General features: G+C 48.8%; 1 protein-coding gene across 1 annotated transcript; it reads right to left on the bottom strand.

The window, feature by feature from the left end:
* Positions 1–5,771: 5,771 nt before the first annotated feature.
* LOC122227310 (steroid receptor associated and regulated protein) lies at positions 5,772–16,853 on the bottom strand. Its single transcript, XM_042951702.1, has 3 exons — positions 16,302–16,853; positions 8,402–8,919; positions 5,772–6,610 (listed from the first exon to the last, which is right to left on the bottom strand). The coding sequence occupies exons 2-3, from the start codon at positions 8,481–8,483 to the stop codon at positions 6,183–6,185; spliced, it is 510 nt and encodes a 169-aa protein (XP_042807636.1). The 5' UTR covers positions 8,484–8,919; positions 16,302–16,853; the 3' UTR covers positions 5,772–6,182.
* Between the last annotated feature and the right edge of the window lie 131 nt (positions 16,854–16,984).

Raw genomic sequence — 16,984 nt, 5'->3', positions numbered from 1 at the left:
GGAGGTTGGGAGAGGTCAAGCAGCTGGCCCAAGGTCGCCAGCTTGGAAGTGACTTGGCTGAGATTTGAATCCTTGTCTACACCCGAGGGGGAGGGGCAAGTCAGCTCCCCCGCCCCTATTCTGGCATCTTGCACCGGAAAGGCAAAGTTGTACATCTATAGTTTTTGGAGTGGGCCTGTGCAGGAGGGCAGGGGGAGTGGAAAAGATACAGCCTCCTGGGGCCGGAGACCTGTGAGAAGCCCAGGTGCCGGGGACCCCCAAGGGTGCCAAGGACCTAGAAGTTTCCCTCACTTTTAGGCTCAAAGCCGCCTCCTCCAGAAAGCCTTCTAGAGCTACCAGTTCAGGGGCACAGACAGAACCCAAAGAACCTGAGGCCCAGACTTCATGTTGGAACTGGCCAAGGGGGAAGGCAGACCCACTTGCTTGGCCAGCCCTGTGCCCTTAGGGAGTCACTCCACAGTCCTCTTGGTGTGGTGGGGAACCCAGGCCCAGGGAGGCCCAGCGCCTCGCCCCAGGGTCACACACAAGTCAGTGGCCGAGGTGAGATAAAGACCCAGGCCTCCAGACCCTCCGGCCAGGGCATCTCTTCCAGACCAAGCCCTTCGTGCCATGGCCACCTTTCCCCTGGGCCCAGAGACAACTCCCACCTCCCACATTGTACACCCCGCCCCCCCACCTCCCCCCTCCCCAATCTGCCTGCGATCCTAGTTCTGCAAAGGCAGAAGATGTCTCACTCTGCCCTCTTGCTCCCAACCCTGGCATGGGAAAGGGGCTAAGCGCGCGTTTGTTGGGTGTTTGAAAAAGCTAACGAGCCTCAGTAAATAGTGGAGGGTCGGTCACAGACTCTGGAGCTACCTCACCTGGGTTCAAATCTTGACTCTGCTGCTTCTGACCTGTGTGACCCTGGAGGAGTCACATAGTCTCTCTGTGCCTCAGTTGCCCCATCTGTAAATGGTGCTCATAGAATCTACTTGCTAGAGGTTTTTTTCTTTTAATTTTTTTTTTTTAGTCTATTTATTTTGAGAGAGAGAGAGAAAGAGAGAGAGAGAGTGAACATGAGTGGGAGAGGGACAGACAGAGAGGGAGAGAGAGAGGATCCCAAGCAGGCTGAGAGCTAACGGCAGAGGCCACATGGGGCTCGATCTCAGAACCAGGAGATCGTGACCTGAGCTGCAACCAAGAGTTGAAACCAACCGAGCCACCCAGGCGCCCCGCTAAGGTTGTTTTGTAATGCATGTAAGGGACCCGGGACTCGTGTGTGGTGTCTGGCTGTAGCTCACGGGTGCCACACACTGAAAATGCTACCGTTATTGCGTTTAGGTTTGGATCCCGACCTCCTCAGCTTCACCCACGCTGTGGCTCCGTCTCTGAGATCGAGACTCAGGCAGGGGGTTCAGAGGAGTTGCCGGATTGCTGCAGCCTTCTGTCCATGAAAAGCAGGTAAGGGCAGAGCTAAAATGTTCCCTGTCTGGGTCCTGGGGGTGGAGATGGCAGAGAGAAGCCTCTGGAAGCCTTAGTTTCCTCATCCCATAAGCAAAGATCAGGCACCACCCTTCCAGGGGCTGCTAGGATGTACCAGAGAGAGATGGTGTTTTTGTATAAGCTTAGTAAATGGTAAACTCTTGTTAAAATTGTGCTTGTTTGACGAATAACAAAAACCAAGGCTCCGCCCACCTGGCTTTGCCCTGAGATAACAGACGGTCCTGAGTGGGTGGTGACTTGAGTACCAGCAGGACTGGTGGTCAAGGCAGGAGCCTCTGGGCAGGAGAGGCAAATTGTTTACAGTCAACACAGCTGGGCTACCCCACAGCTGGCCTGAGGCTCACTGTCACCAGCCAGCTGGGCCAGTCCCCAGCTCTGAGGCCTTCCAAGGCCCAGACCCAGAGACAATCTTTCATGGAAGTCTGGGGGCTACTAGACAGGGCAGCTGGCCCTAGGGAGCCCCAGAGGGGGGAGGCAGGACTGCAAATCTGCATCTTCCTTCCATTCTCTGTCCCCTCCTTCTCACACATTTTTTTTTAAGTTTATTTTATTTATTTTGAGAGAGAGAGAGAGAGAGAGACCAAGCATGAGTGGGATAAGGGCAGAGAGATAGAAAGAGAGAAAATCCGGGGCGCCTGGGTGGCTCAGTCGGTTGAGCGTCCGACTTCAGCTCAGGTCACGATCTCGCGGTCCGTGAGTTCGAGCCCCGCATCGGGCTCTGGGCTGATGGCTCAGAGCCTGGAGCCTGCTTGGGATTCTGTGTCTCCCTCTCTCTCTGCCCCTCCCCCATTCATGCTCTGTCTCTCTCTGTCTCAAAAATAAATAAACGTTAAAAAAAAATTAAAAAAAAAAAAAAAGGAAAGAGAGAAAATCCACAAGCAGGCTCTACACTACCAGCACGGAGCCCAATACGGGGCTCGAACCCACGACATCAAGAGTTGGACGCTCAACCGATTGAGCCCCCCAGGCGTCCTCTTCTCACACAGTTCTTGACCACCCCCTGTTATATACTGACACTTGAAGGCACTGGGGACGCAGTGCCTAAGCATGGCCACCAACCTGGAAACACACGCATTTACTCACACTTTAACTCACTCACTGGTTCAATAGTCTTTCATTTATTCATTCCCTCAACAGAATTTCGCTAAGCTCCTACAGCGTGATTGGTAGGCAGAGCTCTGAGGTCAAATACCTTAATTTCAACCCTGGCTCTGCCACTTGCTAGCTGTGTGACCTCGGGCCAGTTGCTTAACCTACCTGAGCCTCAGTTTCCTCATCTGTAAAATGGGATAATGCCGCGCAGGATTGTGGGTGGCGAGACTAACTGAGCTGCTCTCCTCCACCTGTGTGTTCCACCTCAGTGAGGGCCCTGCTCACCTGCTCAGCCCCACACACTCCCTGCACACTGCCAGGCCCCAGGCTGGGTCCTCGTAAAACCGTTTGCTGCTGGAACGGATGTGAACGCAGTGCCTAGCCGCATGGCTCAGGGTCATGATGCTGTGGCTTATAGTCACACTCCCTGGGGTTTGGATTTGGGCTCTGCCTCTTTCTGCATCTGTAAAATGGCAATAAAAGTCATACTCACCTCTCCCAGGGGTGATGTGTGATACGTATAAAAATATACACAGTCATGGGGCTCCTGGCTGGCTCAGTCAGAAGAACTTGAGACTCTTGATCTCAGGGTTGTGAGTTCGAGCCCCACGTTGAGTGTAGAGATTACTAAAAAATAAATAAACTTAAAGTAGGTATACCCATATAGTCATCGAGACCAAGCGGGTGTTGGTTAGAATGAAGGTTTGGCTTCTGAAACCATGGGCCCCACGAGGTGCCCCATGCCCTACAGGTTCCAACTGTCCTTGGCCCGGAACCTATGGGGTGCCCTCGAGTCTGGTGATAGGGCGACACCTGCTGTTCCAAAGTAGGATGTGCAGCCACAGGCCCACCCTCTCCCTTGAGGGCCTCAAACTCCTCCTTTGCAGCCATTTCTTTGGGCTCTTCTAATTCAGTGATTCTCAACCAGGGGAGGAGAGAGGAAGGGTAGATGTCATCCACATTACTCTGTCACCACCTCTCTAGTCTAAGTCGTCACCTCCCTTTGCCTGGATTAGGGCACAGCCTCCAAAGCTTCCCTACCTTCTGGTCCCAGCACAAAAGCTAGAGAAACTTTTTTTTTTTTTTTTTAAGTAAATGCAACACCCAACACCCAACACGGGGCTTGAACTCACGACCCTGAGATCAAGAGTTGCATTCCCAGGGCACCTAGGTGGCTCAGTCAGAAGAGTGTGTGACTCTTGATCCCAGGGTCCTGAGTTCAAGCCCCAGGATGGCTGTAGAAATTACTTACATAAATAAACTTAAAAAAAAAAAAAAAAAAAAAAAAGAACAGTCGCATGCTCTACTGGCCCTAGAGGAACCTTTTTTTTTAAAGGTGGGTCTGGGCCTGTCACTGCTCACAGTTTCCAATGGAACCTACCTCAGAATAAAATCTAAAGACCTCATCATGGCCCACAAGGCATCGCGCGATGTGGTCCCTGCCACTTCTCTGGCAACTGTTTTGTGTACATATGCACACGTCGTCTGTCCCGACTGGAGAAGAAGCTCCTTTAGAGGGGGCCCTGTCTGTCCTATCACTGCTCCAGTGCGGGGTCTAGCCCAGAGCCGGGCACTGAATGAATGAATGCCCTAGCTAGACTGAATGACTCTGGTCCCTTTTCCTGGAACACTCCCCATCCTGGCTCCCTTGCCTTTGTGTGGTTCACTCCACTGGTCAAAGCTTAGTCTAGGGGCGCCTGGGTGGCGCAGTCGGTTAAGCGTCCGACTTCAGCCAGGTCACGATCTCGCGGTCCGTGAGTTCGAGCCCCGCGTCAGGCTCTGGGCTGATGGCTCGGAGCCTGGAGCCTGTTTCCGATTCTGTGTCTCCCTCTCTCTCTGCCCCTCCCTCGTTCATGCTCTGTCTCTCTCTGTCCCAAAAATAAATTTAAAAAAAAAAAAAAAAAGTTGAGAAAGCTTAGTCTAGATATCACTTCCTGCAGGAAGCCCTCCCTGATCTCCTCTCCCCAGAATCGACTGGTCACCCTCCTCCAGCCCCAGCATTATCCTGTATACCCTTACTGTTGCACTTATCAGAAGCTAACAGTAATATTAATAGTCACTTCCTTTCCTGGCTTCCCACCAGGCTGTGAGCTTCTGGAGGACTGAGTTATGTCTGTTCTCTCTGGATCCCCTCTGCCTAGGAGGGATTCTGCTGCGACGAGAGGCCATCAGCCCTCTGGTTAGGAGCAACCCGGGCTTGCCTGGGTGCTAATTCCAACTATACCAGTCTGTGGGGCCTCACTACACCCCTCAGCTCTTTGGACCTCACCTCCCTAATCTGTGCTGCCTCACACGGGCCCTGCAAGGAGGCCGCTTCCCTGGCCTGGAGCAAATGGCCAACACACGTTTGTAGAAAACCGATAAAATAGCCATTGAATATCTAAATGGACATTCAGCGATCTCAGAAAGCCTTGAGCCACGCTTCCTCGGATGAGTTGATTCAGCATTTCACACAACGCTGTGCCTCTTACACCCTCACACGCACTCCAGTGACCCCACTTCCTGCGGGGTAACACGACTGCCCTGGGAGGCGGGGACCACCTGGTCCCTTGTATCCCGAGGGGCACATGAGGCTGGTCGCAGTAGCTGCTGAGTAAGTAACCGCTCCTGTTTGTATCTGTTCAGACATGATACCCTGTCACCTTTCTGAGCACCTTCTGCCCCCTCTTGAGAAGCAGTTTCCCTTATTTCCCATTTTGGATTGCCTGGGAATTTCCCCCACCTGGTATCCATGCCTCCCGGTGACCTACAGACTTGCACGAGAGTGACTTGCCTGTCGCACTGGGGCATCCTGACCCCGCTCTGGGCGGCCCTGGGATCAGATGCCAGCCAGGTGGCCCTGGGGAGTGTGGATTTTCACAGTGCTGGCTTTCTCATCTTTTACTTAAATTATTTTTGAGAGGTAGAGACAGATCATGAGTGGAGGAGGGGCATAGAGAGAGGGAGACACAGAATGTGAAGCAGGCTGCAGGCTCTGAGCTGTCAGCACAGAGCCCGACGCGGGGCTCGAACTCACAGAGTGCGAGATCCCGACCTGAGCCTAAGCCAAACGCTTAACTGACTGAGCCACCCAGGCGCCCCTCCTTCTCATCTTTTAGATCACACTTTGCCACTCACGGTGTCAGAAAAGCTTTTTTGCCCCAACGGCTTCCCATCCCAGCACCCCATTTCCCTTCCTACATAGTCATTAGTTCATCACTATTCAAAATCATCTTTATTTGGTTACATATTTAGCCCTTTCCCTCTCCCCCACCCGGAGGAGGAGCTCCAAGAAAGCTGTGGCATCTTCCCCAGTACTTTGCAGAGCCTGACGTGGAAGCCGCTCCGTTAGAATTTGCTGTATGAATGGTCTGGTCTCTTTCCACGTGCAGGTGCCTGATCTTGCTTCCGCTGAAAGGCTCGCAAAGATAGGAAGGGGGAAGGTGGATACCCTTGAGTGTGTACTTGGTGGCTGTTTCAGATGTCCTTTGCAGATCCAATGCCTTTCCTTGGCTCAGGCACAAATGACTTCTGCTTGGCTGGGGAAGGGGGGTTGGGTTCTGGGAATTGCAGTCCCCGAGCTCGAGCCTGGTGTGCCAACCCCCTCCTTCATGGCCAGGCTCTTCCAATTAATCTGCCTGCCCACAGACACAGGAGGAGAGGGCTTTGAGGGAGCCTATGACAGTTCCCCAAGCTGAAGACCTCGAGGGCACAGACTTCAAGGGGTTTCCCTTGGCTTCAGGAGCCTCCTGCGGGACCAGTGGACTGACTGGGGAGGAATCTGGGGCCCCAGTCCCTCTGCAGGGTGGCACGGCCCCCCTGGCCTGGGCAAGGCGTCCCCTACCCAGGGGGGCCTCCTGAGTCAGGTGGGGCTGGTTTTCTCCACAGAACAAGATATAAGTCTTCATTGGCGGGGTGACGGTTCCTAGATTAGGACCAGGGGCTCGGGGCAGCACTGGGGGTGCTATCAGGGAGATCTGTCTGCCACGAGCACAGTCGATGACAAAAGTCAGGTGAGCGGGGGGGATGGCCTTCTGATGGCAGCCTGGCTTCCCACCTAGAAGGAGGGAAAAGACCAAAGGTCTGTGTTAGCACAGTGGAGTGTGGTTTCCATTCATGGTTTGGTTTTCGTTCCCTGGTGCCCTCCCTTAAAGGGTTTAACTTCCCCTTCCCTTCCCTTCCCTTCCCTTCCCTTCCCTTCCCTTCCCTTAAAGGGTTTAACTTCCCCTTCCCTTCCCTTCCCTTCCCTTCCCTTCCCTTCCCTTCCCTTAAAGGGTTTAACTTCCCCTTCCCTTCCCTTCCCTTAAAGGGTTTAACAACCCTTCCCTCGAAAGGTTGGCTGACACACAAAGAGGGGAAGAGAATGGGGTCTAAAAGCATGGATTCCTGCCCCCAGGGAGACCTGAGTTTAAATCCTGGCTTTCCCCATATCAGCCATCTGAGTGGCTGGAGCAGGAGTCCATTGCATCAGGGCTCCTGGTAACAGACTCTGATACACTGGGGGAGGGGGAGGAGTGAGGTTCTGCATTAAAAAACATTTCTTTTTCTTTTTTTTAAATTTTTTCAATGTTTATTTATTTATTTATTTATTTATTTTGAGAGCGAGAGAGCAGGGGAGGGGCAGAGAGAGAAGGAGACACAGAATCCAAAGCAGGCTCCAGGCTCTGAGCTGTCAGCGCGGAGCCTGACGCGGGGCTCGAACTCTCGAACTGCAAGATCATGACCTGAGTTGATGTTGGACGCTTAACCGACTCAGCCACCCAAGTGCCTATATTTAGTTATTTTTGAGGGAGAGAGAGAGAGACAGCAGGGAAGATTTTTGAGAGAGAGAGAGAGAGAGAGACAGCAGGGACGGGGCAGAGCCAGAGGGAGACAGAGAATCCCAAACAGGCTCCAAGCTGTCAGGGAAGAGCCTGACGCAGGACTCGAACTCACTCATGAACCATGAGATCAAGACCTGAGCAGACATTAAGAGTCAGATGCTCAACAGACTGAGCCACCCAGCCCCCCAGGTTCTGAGTTTTTAACAGGCTCCCAGGGGATGCTGGTGCTGCTGGTCCACAGACCACACTGTTCAAGTAATGAGGTCCTCAAACAGGAGGAAGGTCCTGTCACCTTTTGCAGACGAGGAAAACTGAGACTCCAGTTTGTGCAAATGCTGGTCCTCCCCTCCCAACACAACCTTGTCCGTAGCCTCAGAGCACACCAGGAGCACCTGTGCTGTCGGGCCTGGGAAGGAATTCCTGCCATCTTTCTTTGGTACCCTTCCCACCCAGGTCCAGGATAAGCCCTGAGCCAACCTGCCCACTTATCAACGAAGAAAGTACCAGAGCAGCTCTCTGTGAATCCAAAGCCTGTACTCCTTGTTTGTTTTTTTTTTAAATTATTTTTTCAATTAATTATTTTTGAGAGACAGAGACATAGCACAAGTGGGGGAAAGGCAGAGAGAGAGAGAGGGAGACAGAATCCGAAGCGGGCTCCAGGCTCTGAGCTGTCAGCACAGAGCCCGACGTGGGGCTTGAACCCACAAACCGCGAGATCATGACCTGAGCCGGAGTCGGACGCTTTGCCGACTGAGCCACCAAGGCGCCCCTAAAGCCTGTACTCTTAAACAATTAACTTTGGAGCTACCGAAACAGCAAATAAATCCATTTTCTCAACTGTATGCCCTTCATCACGACACAGGCTCAGAAGGAAGCTTACGTTCTGGTAGCTTTGCTGACACAGGAAATAAATGAAGCCCACCCATGGCTTGAGAATCCTGGCGGCTCTGGGGAGCCTATCTGCCCTCCCCAGGCCCCCTTGGCTGGTCTTTGGGAAGTGCTGACGCCCCTCCGCCATCTCTTACCTGAACTGGTCTCCACGTCCGTCTCCAGGCCCGTGACCTTGGGGCTGGCCTTTGGGTCGCTGGGGTCTTCCGAGGGGGTCATTGCCGCTTTCCACAGGGCCTGGATGGAAGAGCACTTCTCGGCGGCCTCTTCCAGGATGAGGCTCCCCACCCAAGGACCAGAGCTTTTATATTTACCGGATCCGGATCCGGATCTGCAGAGTGAGTTCCACCAAGAGCCACAGGAACTGGCCTGGGGCAGCTAGGGGATCGCTTTGATCAACAGGGTTATGTCAACAGAACTGCTGTTGGGTCGCTGGGAGGCTGGCCTTTTCTACCAAACAGATACTTATGTCTTTCAACTCCAGCCGCTTCCCACACGTCCTTTGTCTTAGCCTGTCCGGCGTTAAACAAGAAACATGTATTTCTCTCGATCTTAGAGGCTGGGAAGCCCAAAATCAAGATGTCCACAGATTCTGTGTTTGATGAGGACGCACTGGTTCGTAGATGGCTGTCTTCCCCACTGTGTCTTCAGGTGGCTGAAAAGACACAAGTACTCTCTGGGGTCTCTTTTATCAGGACACTAATCCTACCCTGAGGGCTTCCTCCTCGTGATCTAATCACCTCCCAAAGGCTCCACCTCCTAATACCATCACACCAGGATTAGGTTTCAAAATATGAATTTCGGGAGGACACATTCAGTCCACAGCATCCTTTAAATCAGCTGTTTTTACTGAAAAAAAAAATATATATATACTTTATTATTTTTCGAGGGGAGCATAGTTAACCTACAAGATATATATATTTAATGTTTGTTTATTTTTGAGGCTGGGGAGGGACAGACAGAGAGGGAGACACAAAATCTGAAGCAGGCTCCAGGCTCTGAGCTGTCAGCACAGAGCCCGACGACACGGGACTCAAACTCACAAACCGCGAGATCGTGACCTGAGCCGAACTCGGACACTTAACTGACTGAGCCACCCAGGCGCCCCGACATAAAATATTATATTAGTTTCAGATTTGTGACACAGTGATTTGACATTTGCGGATAAGAAGAAATGCTCGCCACGGTAAGTGTGCTTACCATCTATCCACCTGTCACCGTACAAAACTATTACCGTATTATCAACTACGTTCCCTATGCTATACTTTTCATCGTTTTTTGTACTTACCTTTTTTTTTTTTTTAATTAAAGATTTTATTTTTTAGAGGTGCCTGGCTGCCTCAGTCCGAAGAATGTGTGATTCTTGATCTCAGGGTCGTGAGTTTGAGCCCCATGTTCGGTGTAGAGATTACTTAAATAAATTAATAAAAAAAAATTTTTTTTTAATGTTTATTCTTGAGAGAGAGAGACAGACAGAGACAGAGTGTGAGTGGGGGAGGGTCAGAGAGAGAGGGAGACACAGAATCTGAAGCAGGCTCCAGGCTCCGAGCTGTCAGCCCAGAGCCCGACGACGCCTAACCGACTGAGCCACCCAGGCGCCCCATAAATAATTTTTTTTTAATTGGCTTTTTAAGTGATCTCTACACCCAATGCGGGGCTCAAATTCACAACCCTGAGATCAAGAGTAGCAGGCTCTACCGACTGAGCCAGCCAGGCAGCCCTGTTTTATAACTGGTAGTTTGTAACTCTTAATCCCCTTCACCTATTTTGCTAATTCCCCACATCCACCCCTCTGACAAGCACCAGTTTGTTCTCTGTATTTATGAGTCTGTTTCTGTTTGTTTACTCATTTACTGGAAATCTACTTTAAAAAGAAAATTAGTATTGCTACATTAAATGGAAACAGTATCACTTCTATACATCACAAGTAACTCTGTATGGTGTAAGAATAATGGTCCCATGCCTTAGTCCCCGGAACCTGCGATCATGTGTGCTGGCACAGCAAAAAGGACTCTGCATTTGTGATTAAGGGTATTCCACTTTTAACATCAGTTCTGATGTATGTGGGTTTTTCCCCCACGCCACCAATTAACTCAATTCTGACGCCACCTTGCTGGACAGAGCGTCAGATCCCCCAGGTTAAGAGCTCAGTCCCACGTGACTGCCAATTTCCCCCACTGCTCAAGCCAATTGCAATTCTACGTTGCCATCTGTGCTTCTGATTTATAGATCAGAGGTTCCCACAACCCCCTCCTTGGGTTGGATTTATTTGCTAGAGCTGCACACAGAAGTCAGAGAAACATTTTATTTACTAGATTACCAGTTTATTATAAAAAGATACAACTCAGGTGAAGCCAGCTGGAGGAAATGCACAGGCAGGGCATGGAAAACGGGGCGTGGAAAACTGAGTGCCCCACTCTTCCCAGAATCTCCTCCATATGTTCACCAGCCCCAAAGCTCCCTGAACCCTGTCCTTTTGGGTTTTTTGGGTTTTGGGTTTTTTTTTTTTTTTTTTTTTTTTTGAGCATTGTTACAGTGGTGTCATTGATTAAATCATTGGCCATTAGTAACTGAACTCAACCTCCAGCCGGTCTCCCCTTCCTGAGATCACTGGGTGGGGCTGGAAGTTCCAACTCTAATCACTTTGTTGGTTCCCCTGGCAACCAGGCGCACCCTTAAGTGACCTAGGGGCTTTCCAAAAGTCACTTTGTTAACATAACAAAAGACACCTTTCTTGCTCTCTTTCACGAGGGCAATTCCAAAGGCCAAGAACCAGAACAGTGACTGGAATATATTTCCAGTTTATCCAAATGAGCCACCCAGGTGCCCCAATGGTGTAGTCATTTTAGAAAACCATTTGGCAGTGTGAAAACATATGTCCAAACAAAAACTTGTATGCAAATGTTTAGAGTAGTAGTATTTATAACAGCAAAAGTAAGAATATATACAATAGAAGGAAACAGCTCAAATGTCCATCAACTGATGAATGGATAAACCACGTGTGGTATATTCATACGACACAATATTTATTATTATTATCATTATTTTAAAGTTTATTTCTTTCTTTTGAGAGAGGGAGGGAGAGGGAGGAGCAGAGAGAAAGGGTGAGAGAATTCCAGTGAGCCCTGATGAGGGCCTCAAACCCACTACCGACCGACCGCAAGATCATGACCTGAGCTGAAACCAAGAGCTGGGCACTTAACCGACAGAGCCCCCCAGGTGCCCCAACGCAGTATTATTTGACTATAAAAAAAGAGTGAAGTGATGATACCTGCCACCGCAGGGATGAAGCTTGAAAACTACTTGAAAGAAACTACATGTTGTCTGATTCCATTTATATCAAATGTTCTAAATAGGCAAGGTCATCAACACAAAGTAGATTAGTGGTTGCCAAGGAGCTGGGGCCAGGGAGAGTGATTGCTAATGGGTGTAAGGGTTTCTTTTTGGGGTGATGAAAATGTTCTGAAATTAGTGGTGATGGTTGCATGAGTCTGTGAATATACTAAAAACCACTGAAGTATACGCTTGCAGAAGGTGAATTGTATGGTATATGAATTAAATCTCAATAAAGTTATTATTTCTTTTAAAAGGACACGAGCTCTATCCTACTTCTCTGAATGAACTATATATATACTTTTTATTCTTTATTTTTGAGAGAGAGACAGAGGGCAAGCAGGTGGGGAATGAGAGAGAAGGAGACAGAATCCGAAGCAGGATCCAGGCTCTGAGCTGTCAGCCCGACGCAGGGCTCGAACTCATGAACCATAAGATCATGACCTGAGCCAAAGTTGGACGCCTAAACGACTGAGCCACCCAGGCACCCCACCGAATGAACTATATTTCCAGGTAACTTTGGCCCTAGTTGATGAGGGAAAAGTTCTTGTTTACACAAGAATTCCAGCTGGGACACCTGGGTGGCTCAGTAGGAAAGAGCACGTGACTCTTGGTCTCGGTTCCTGAGTTCAGGAGTTTAAGCCCCACATTGGGGGTAGAAGTTACTTAAATAAATAAATAACTTGAAAACAATCCAGCTAGTAAATGTGGAAAAGAATGATAACATCAGAAATGCATCATTTTACGACCTCTAATGAAATCATTGACTCGAACGAAGAAACTGTTACATGGGAGGTCGATGGGGAACTTTCCAAAGAAGGAATCCAGCTGCTGTCATCGAAACCTGCCAGTGGTCTTAGCACCACTGAAGGGGTCTCTGATGGGACTCAAGAGAAGCACTCAGCAGCACCTAGGGACATGTTCTTACTAAAAATGTCGTATCCAAATCTACTCAGGCCTCTGTAGCTAATTTACAGGAAATAGGAGGAGAGAAGAGGTAGTCAGATGACAGCACAAGGAAGCAAACGGAGAAATCCAGAATGTGGGACTTTCTACGGGACGTGCTTCCAAAGAATTTTCTTCTCCTCCTCCTCCTCCTCCTCCTCCTCCTCCTCCTCCTCCTCCTCCTCCACCTCCTGCTTCCTCTTCCTCTTCCTCTTTTAATGTTACATTGTGGAACTGTAAGATGATTTTTTAAGAGTTGCACACTGAGGGGCGCCTGGGTGGCTCAGTCCATTAAGTGTCTGACTTCCACTCAGGTCATGATCTCGAGGTTCATGAGTTCGAGTCCTGCGTCGGGCTGTGTGCTGACAGCTCGGGGCCTGGAGCCTGCTTCCGATTCTGTGTCTCCCTCTCTCTCTGCCCCTCCCCTGCTCGTGCTCTGTCTCTCTCTCTCTCTCTCTCTTTCTCTCTCTCAAAAATAAATAAGCACTGAAAAAAAAAAGTTGCACACTGAACTATATAAGGATAGAATGACATATCTGGGTTTGCTTTATCTTATTTTATTTATTTAGAGAAAGAGAGAGAGGAAGAGAGGGGCCAAGAGGCGGCGGGGAGAGAGAGAATCCCAAGCAGGCTCTGAGTGTGGAGCCTGTCACGGGGCTTGAACTCACCAACCATGAGATCATGACTTGAGCTGAAATCAAGAGTCGGACATTTAAACGACTGAGCCACCCAGGCACCCCTAGAGATTAGACTTCAGAGATTAAAAAAAGAAAGAAAAAGGAAAGGAAGGATATATTAGGTACCTGTAGCAAAATAACTGTTGAATCTGGATGATGGGCATATAGAAAATAATATTTTTTCTAGATCTATTATTTTATTTTATTATTTTACCTAGTACTTTATTGTTTTTTCCTTTCTTTTCTTTTTTTTAAACTTAAAAAAAATTTTTTTTTAACGTTTATTTATTTTTGAGACAGAGAGAGACAGAGCATGAACGGGGGAGGGGCAGAGAGAGAGGGAGACACAGAATCGGAAGCAGGCTCCAGGCTCTGAGCCATCAGCCCAGAGCCCGACGCGGGGCTCGAACTCACGGACCGCGAGATCGTGACCTGAGCTGAAGTCGGACGCTCAACCGACTGAGCCACCCTGGCGCCCCTTTTCTTTTCCTTTTAAAGTAAGCTGTACACCTAACATGGGCCTCAAACTCATGATGCTGAGCTTAAGGGTCACGCGCTCCACCAACTGAGTCAGCTGGATACCCTTATTTTATCTAGTACTTTGTAATATTTCCAAAATGGAGATGAATTAAAACGTGTGTGTCAAGGATGTATGCCAAGGATGCCTGTGAAGTGTTAAGAAAACTGCTTCATGACAAATAAGCAGAGAAAAAAAACTCATTGCGCTTACAAATTAATATATGGTTATTTAACTTGTGATTTTCTTTTTTTTTTTTTAATTTTTTTTTTCAACGTTTTTTATTTATTTTTGGGACAGAGAGAGAGCATGAACGGGGGAGGGGCAGAGAGAGAGGGAGACACAGAATCGGAAGCAGGCTCCAGGCTCTGAGCCATCAGCCCAGAGCCCGACGCGGGGCTCGAACTCACGGACTGCGAGATCGTGACCTGGCTGAAGTCGGACGCTTAACCGACTGCGCCACCCAGGCGCCCCTAACTTGTGATTTTCAACCTGTATGTAATCAAACTGATCAACTAAATTGTATAAACAGACATTTGTCAGTTTCTCTACAACCCTTCGAGTTTACAGCCACAAGTGTTGGTCAACCACTGAGGTTCTCCTCGTGGGGAAATGGCCCACACGTAAACAATTACTGAGCTTTGGGAGGACATTAGGGTAGGGAGTGGATGGGGTTTTGGTTGGAGACTCCAGAGATGGCGAAGAGCCCTGTGTGTCCTTCGGATAGCTAAAGGGAGGGGACAGTGGAGGGGGAAGCCCCGGGTGGAGGGAGTCTCTTAGTTATTAATAGACTAAACAATTATCCCTAATGAGGAACCAGGCAAGTCACAAGCCTTCACTCATTCCATCAACAAATGTATACTTAGCTCCTGCTCTCAGCCCCGTGGCCCAAATGTTTCGATCCCTTCTTGGATATTATTCTAAGGAGTTTCTGGCATCTCAGCTTCACTTAATAAAGACCACGGTTGGGTCGAGATCTCAATCAACCAACCAACGGTGCCGTTAGAACCATTCTCAGCTGTTAGGGCTGGGACAGTAAAACTCAAAAGTCTGCAATGTGCACTTATATTTATAAATTTGGCCAAATCTAATGCTATGTTCCTTCCTCCCTGACTTAGCATGTCTAAATTTCATGGACAGTCTCTAGGTTTCGGCTCATTTATTAGCTAAGGTTTGCTCTTTCTTTCTTTCTTTCTTTCTCTCTTTCATCACCTCTCTGGCCAGACCATGTGCTTCTTCCCTGGGGCACTCTGGACTGGACTCAGATCTGAGGACAAATAAAGGATGGTGATCTCGGAGAGGAATCAGCCTCTCTTTGTAAAATAACTTCCTCAGATAAGGTCAGTACGTGCTTCCCAGGGAAAGCAGGGTTAGTCTCATTCAATGGGAGGAAGGGGCTGCATCTCTCTGCAAAAGAGTTTCATTGAATTTCGAATTTGGAGAGGCGGGGCATTTAGTCATCTGTATCCACCCAAACACCCCTATTTTGACTCCTAACTGCCACTTGTTCCCATTCAACGCACTTGGCCAGGCTGTGAATACAACTTTATTGCAATTATGTTACAATTCAGCAACCTACAGGATCAGCTCGAATTTTTGGTTGCATAAGCCCTGTAGCTACAAGAGAGGAGATCAAATTTTTAGAGTAGTCACGAATGGCCCTTGCTTCTCTGGTCCTGTCTTGAGCTGAGAATTTAAACCCTAATTTTTTTTTTGAAAGTCTTCAGTGAAATTATGAATAGCCAACCTACCCACAAGTCCTCATTATCCTCATTTTCCCCATAATGTTCAATTGCAGTAACTACTCCATCTACCAAAGCGTGTCTTTATTAGGCACTTTCCCCCAGGCAACAATACGTATTGTGATAAGTGATAACTTATGTAACTATTTTTTTCCCTGCACAAAATAGGCTAGATTTGCATCACCTTCAAATCTAATGCCCTGACCCCTTGGGGGTCAGTTTCCTGCAGAAATAGAAACCTTGCTGGGCTTTCTCTTTAAACTTTTTATTTTGAAAAAAAAAAAAAAAAAGAATGTAGGTTCACATGCAATCTTTTTTTTTTTTTTTTTTTTTTGAGACAGAAAGAGACAGAGCATGAACGGGGAAGGGTCAGAGAGAGGGAGACACAGAATCTGAAACAGGCTCCAGGCTCCGAGCTGTCAGCACAGAGCCCGACGCGGGGCTTGAACTCATGGAGTGTGAGATCGTGACCTGAGCCAAAGTCGGCCGCTCAACCGACTGAGCCACTCAGGCGCCCCTCACATGCAATCTTAAGAAACAATACAGAGCAATGCCACCACCTCCTCCTTTACCCAGTTACCCCCACGCTAACATCTTGCAAAACTATAGAACACTATCTCGACCAGGATATTTACATGGATACAGTCAAGGTGCCCAACATTTCCATCACTACAAGGATCCCTCATGCTGTCTCTAGTCTTCCTTTAACCTAAAAGGGATTCAATACAGAAAATTAAGTGTTTATAACATTATTGGAGGGGCTGAAAGAATGGTCTCTAGACCGGTCCCCTAGTAATGGCTCTCAGAACACCATGGAACTCACCAGTCAGACGCTTTTACTTCTGCCACAGTCAGGAAAATGAGGAATCAAGAAGCCACCACTGAGATTATTGCATTCAACAGATCACCAGCAGGAATCCACGGATCTAGATTTGGGACTAGAAGCTGGTTCCCAGGCGCTGGAATGCTGAGTTTGGCTGTCACCATCTCACAGATGGCTTCTGAACACTAGCGGAGCTGGAGACTGGCCACCATGCACTGTTGAAGACCCTCACGTGTGCATGACCTTGCTTGCCAGCCGCAATGAGCTAACATCGGTAGGACAGTTCTTACCAACTTGCAGAACTCATCTGTATCTGGAATTCTAACTGCAACTGAGTGTGGGAAATGGTATTTGAACTTTTTCGATTCTGGAAGGAGTGGGTGGACGATACCCAACACAGATGGACACAGAGGTAGATCTGTGTCCTTCATACTGGGAGCACAAGAGGGGTCCTATCAGATTTGCTATGATTTTCTTTAAAAGAAAGAGTGAAGTCAACCTGCTACTGAGTCCTTTTAGTTTTCCTAGTTGTTGCGAAGGGAGGAGTGGTGACTTGGCTGACCCATGTTTGCTGAAGCTCCTTTTCAGGCTAGCCATCATGAATTTGTAGGTAACAGTCTGTCCCTTTGGGTACTTCTTCCAAAGGAGCAGCTGGATTTACTGAGGGTTGGAAAGCTCACCAA

Source organism: Panthera leo, chromosome C1 (genome assembly GCF_018350215.1).
Source record: "Panthera leo isolate Ple1 chromosome C1, P.leo_Ple1_pat1.1, whole genome shotgun sequence".
Taxonomy (NCBI): Eukaryota; Metazoa; Chordata; class Mammalia; order Carnivora; family Felidae; genus Panthera; species Panthera leo.
Note: the sequence above shows the minus strand (reverse complement) of the source record. Positions and strands in the feature narration are given on the sequence as shown.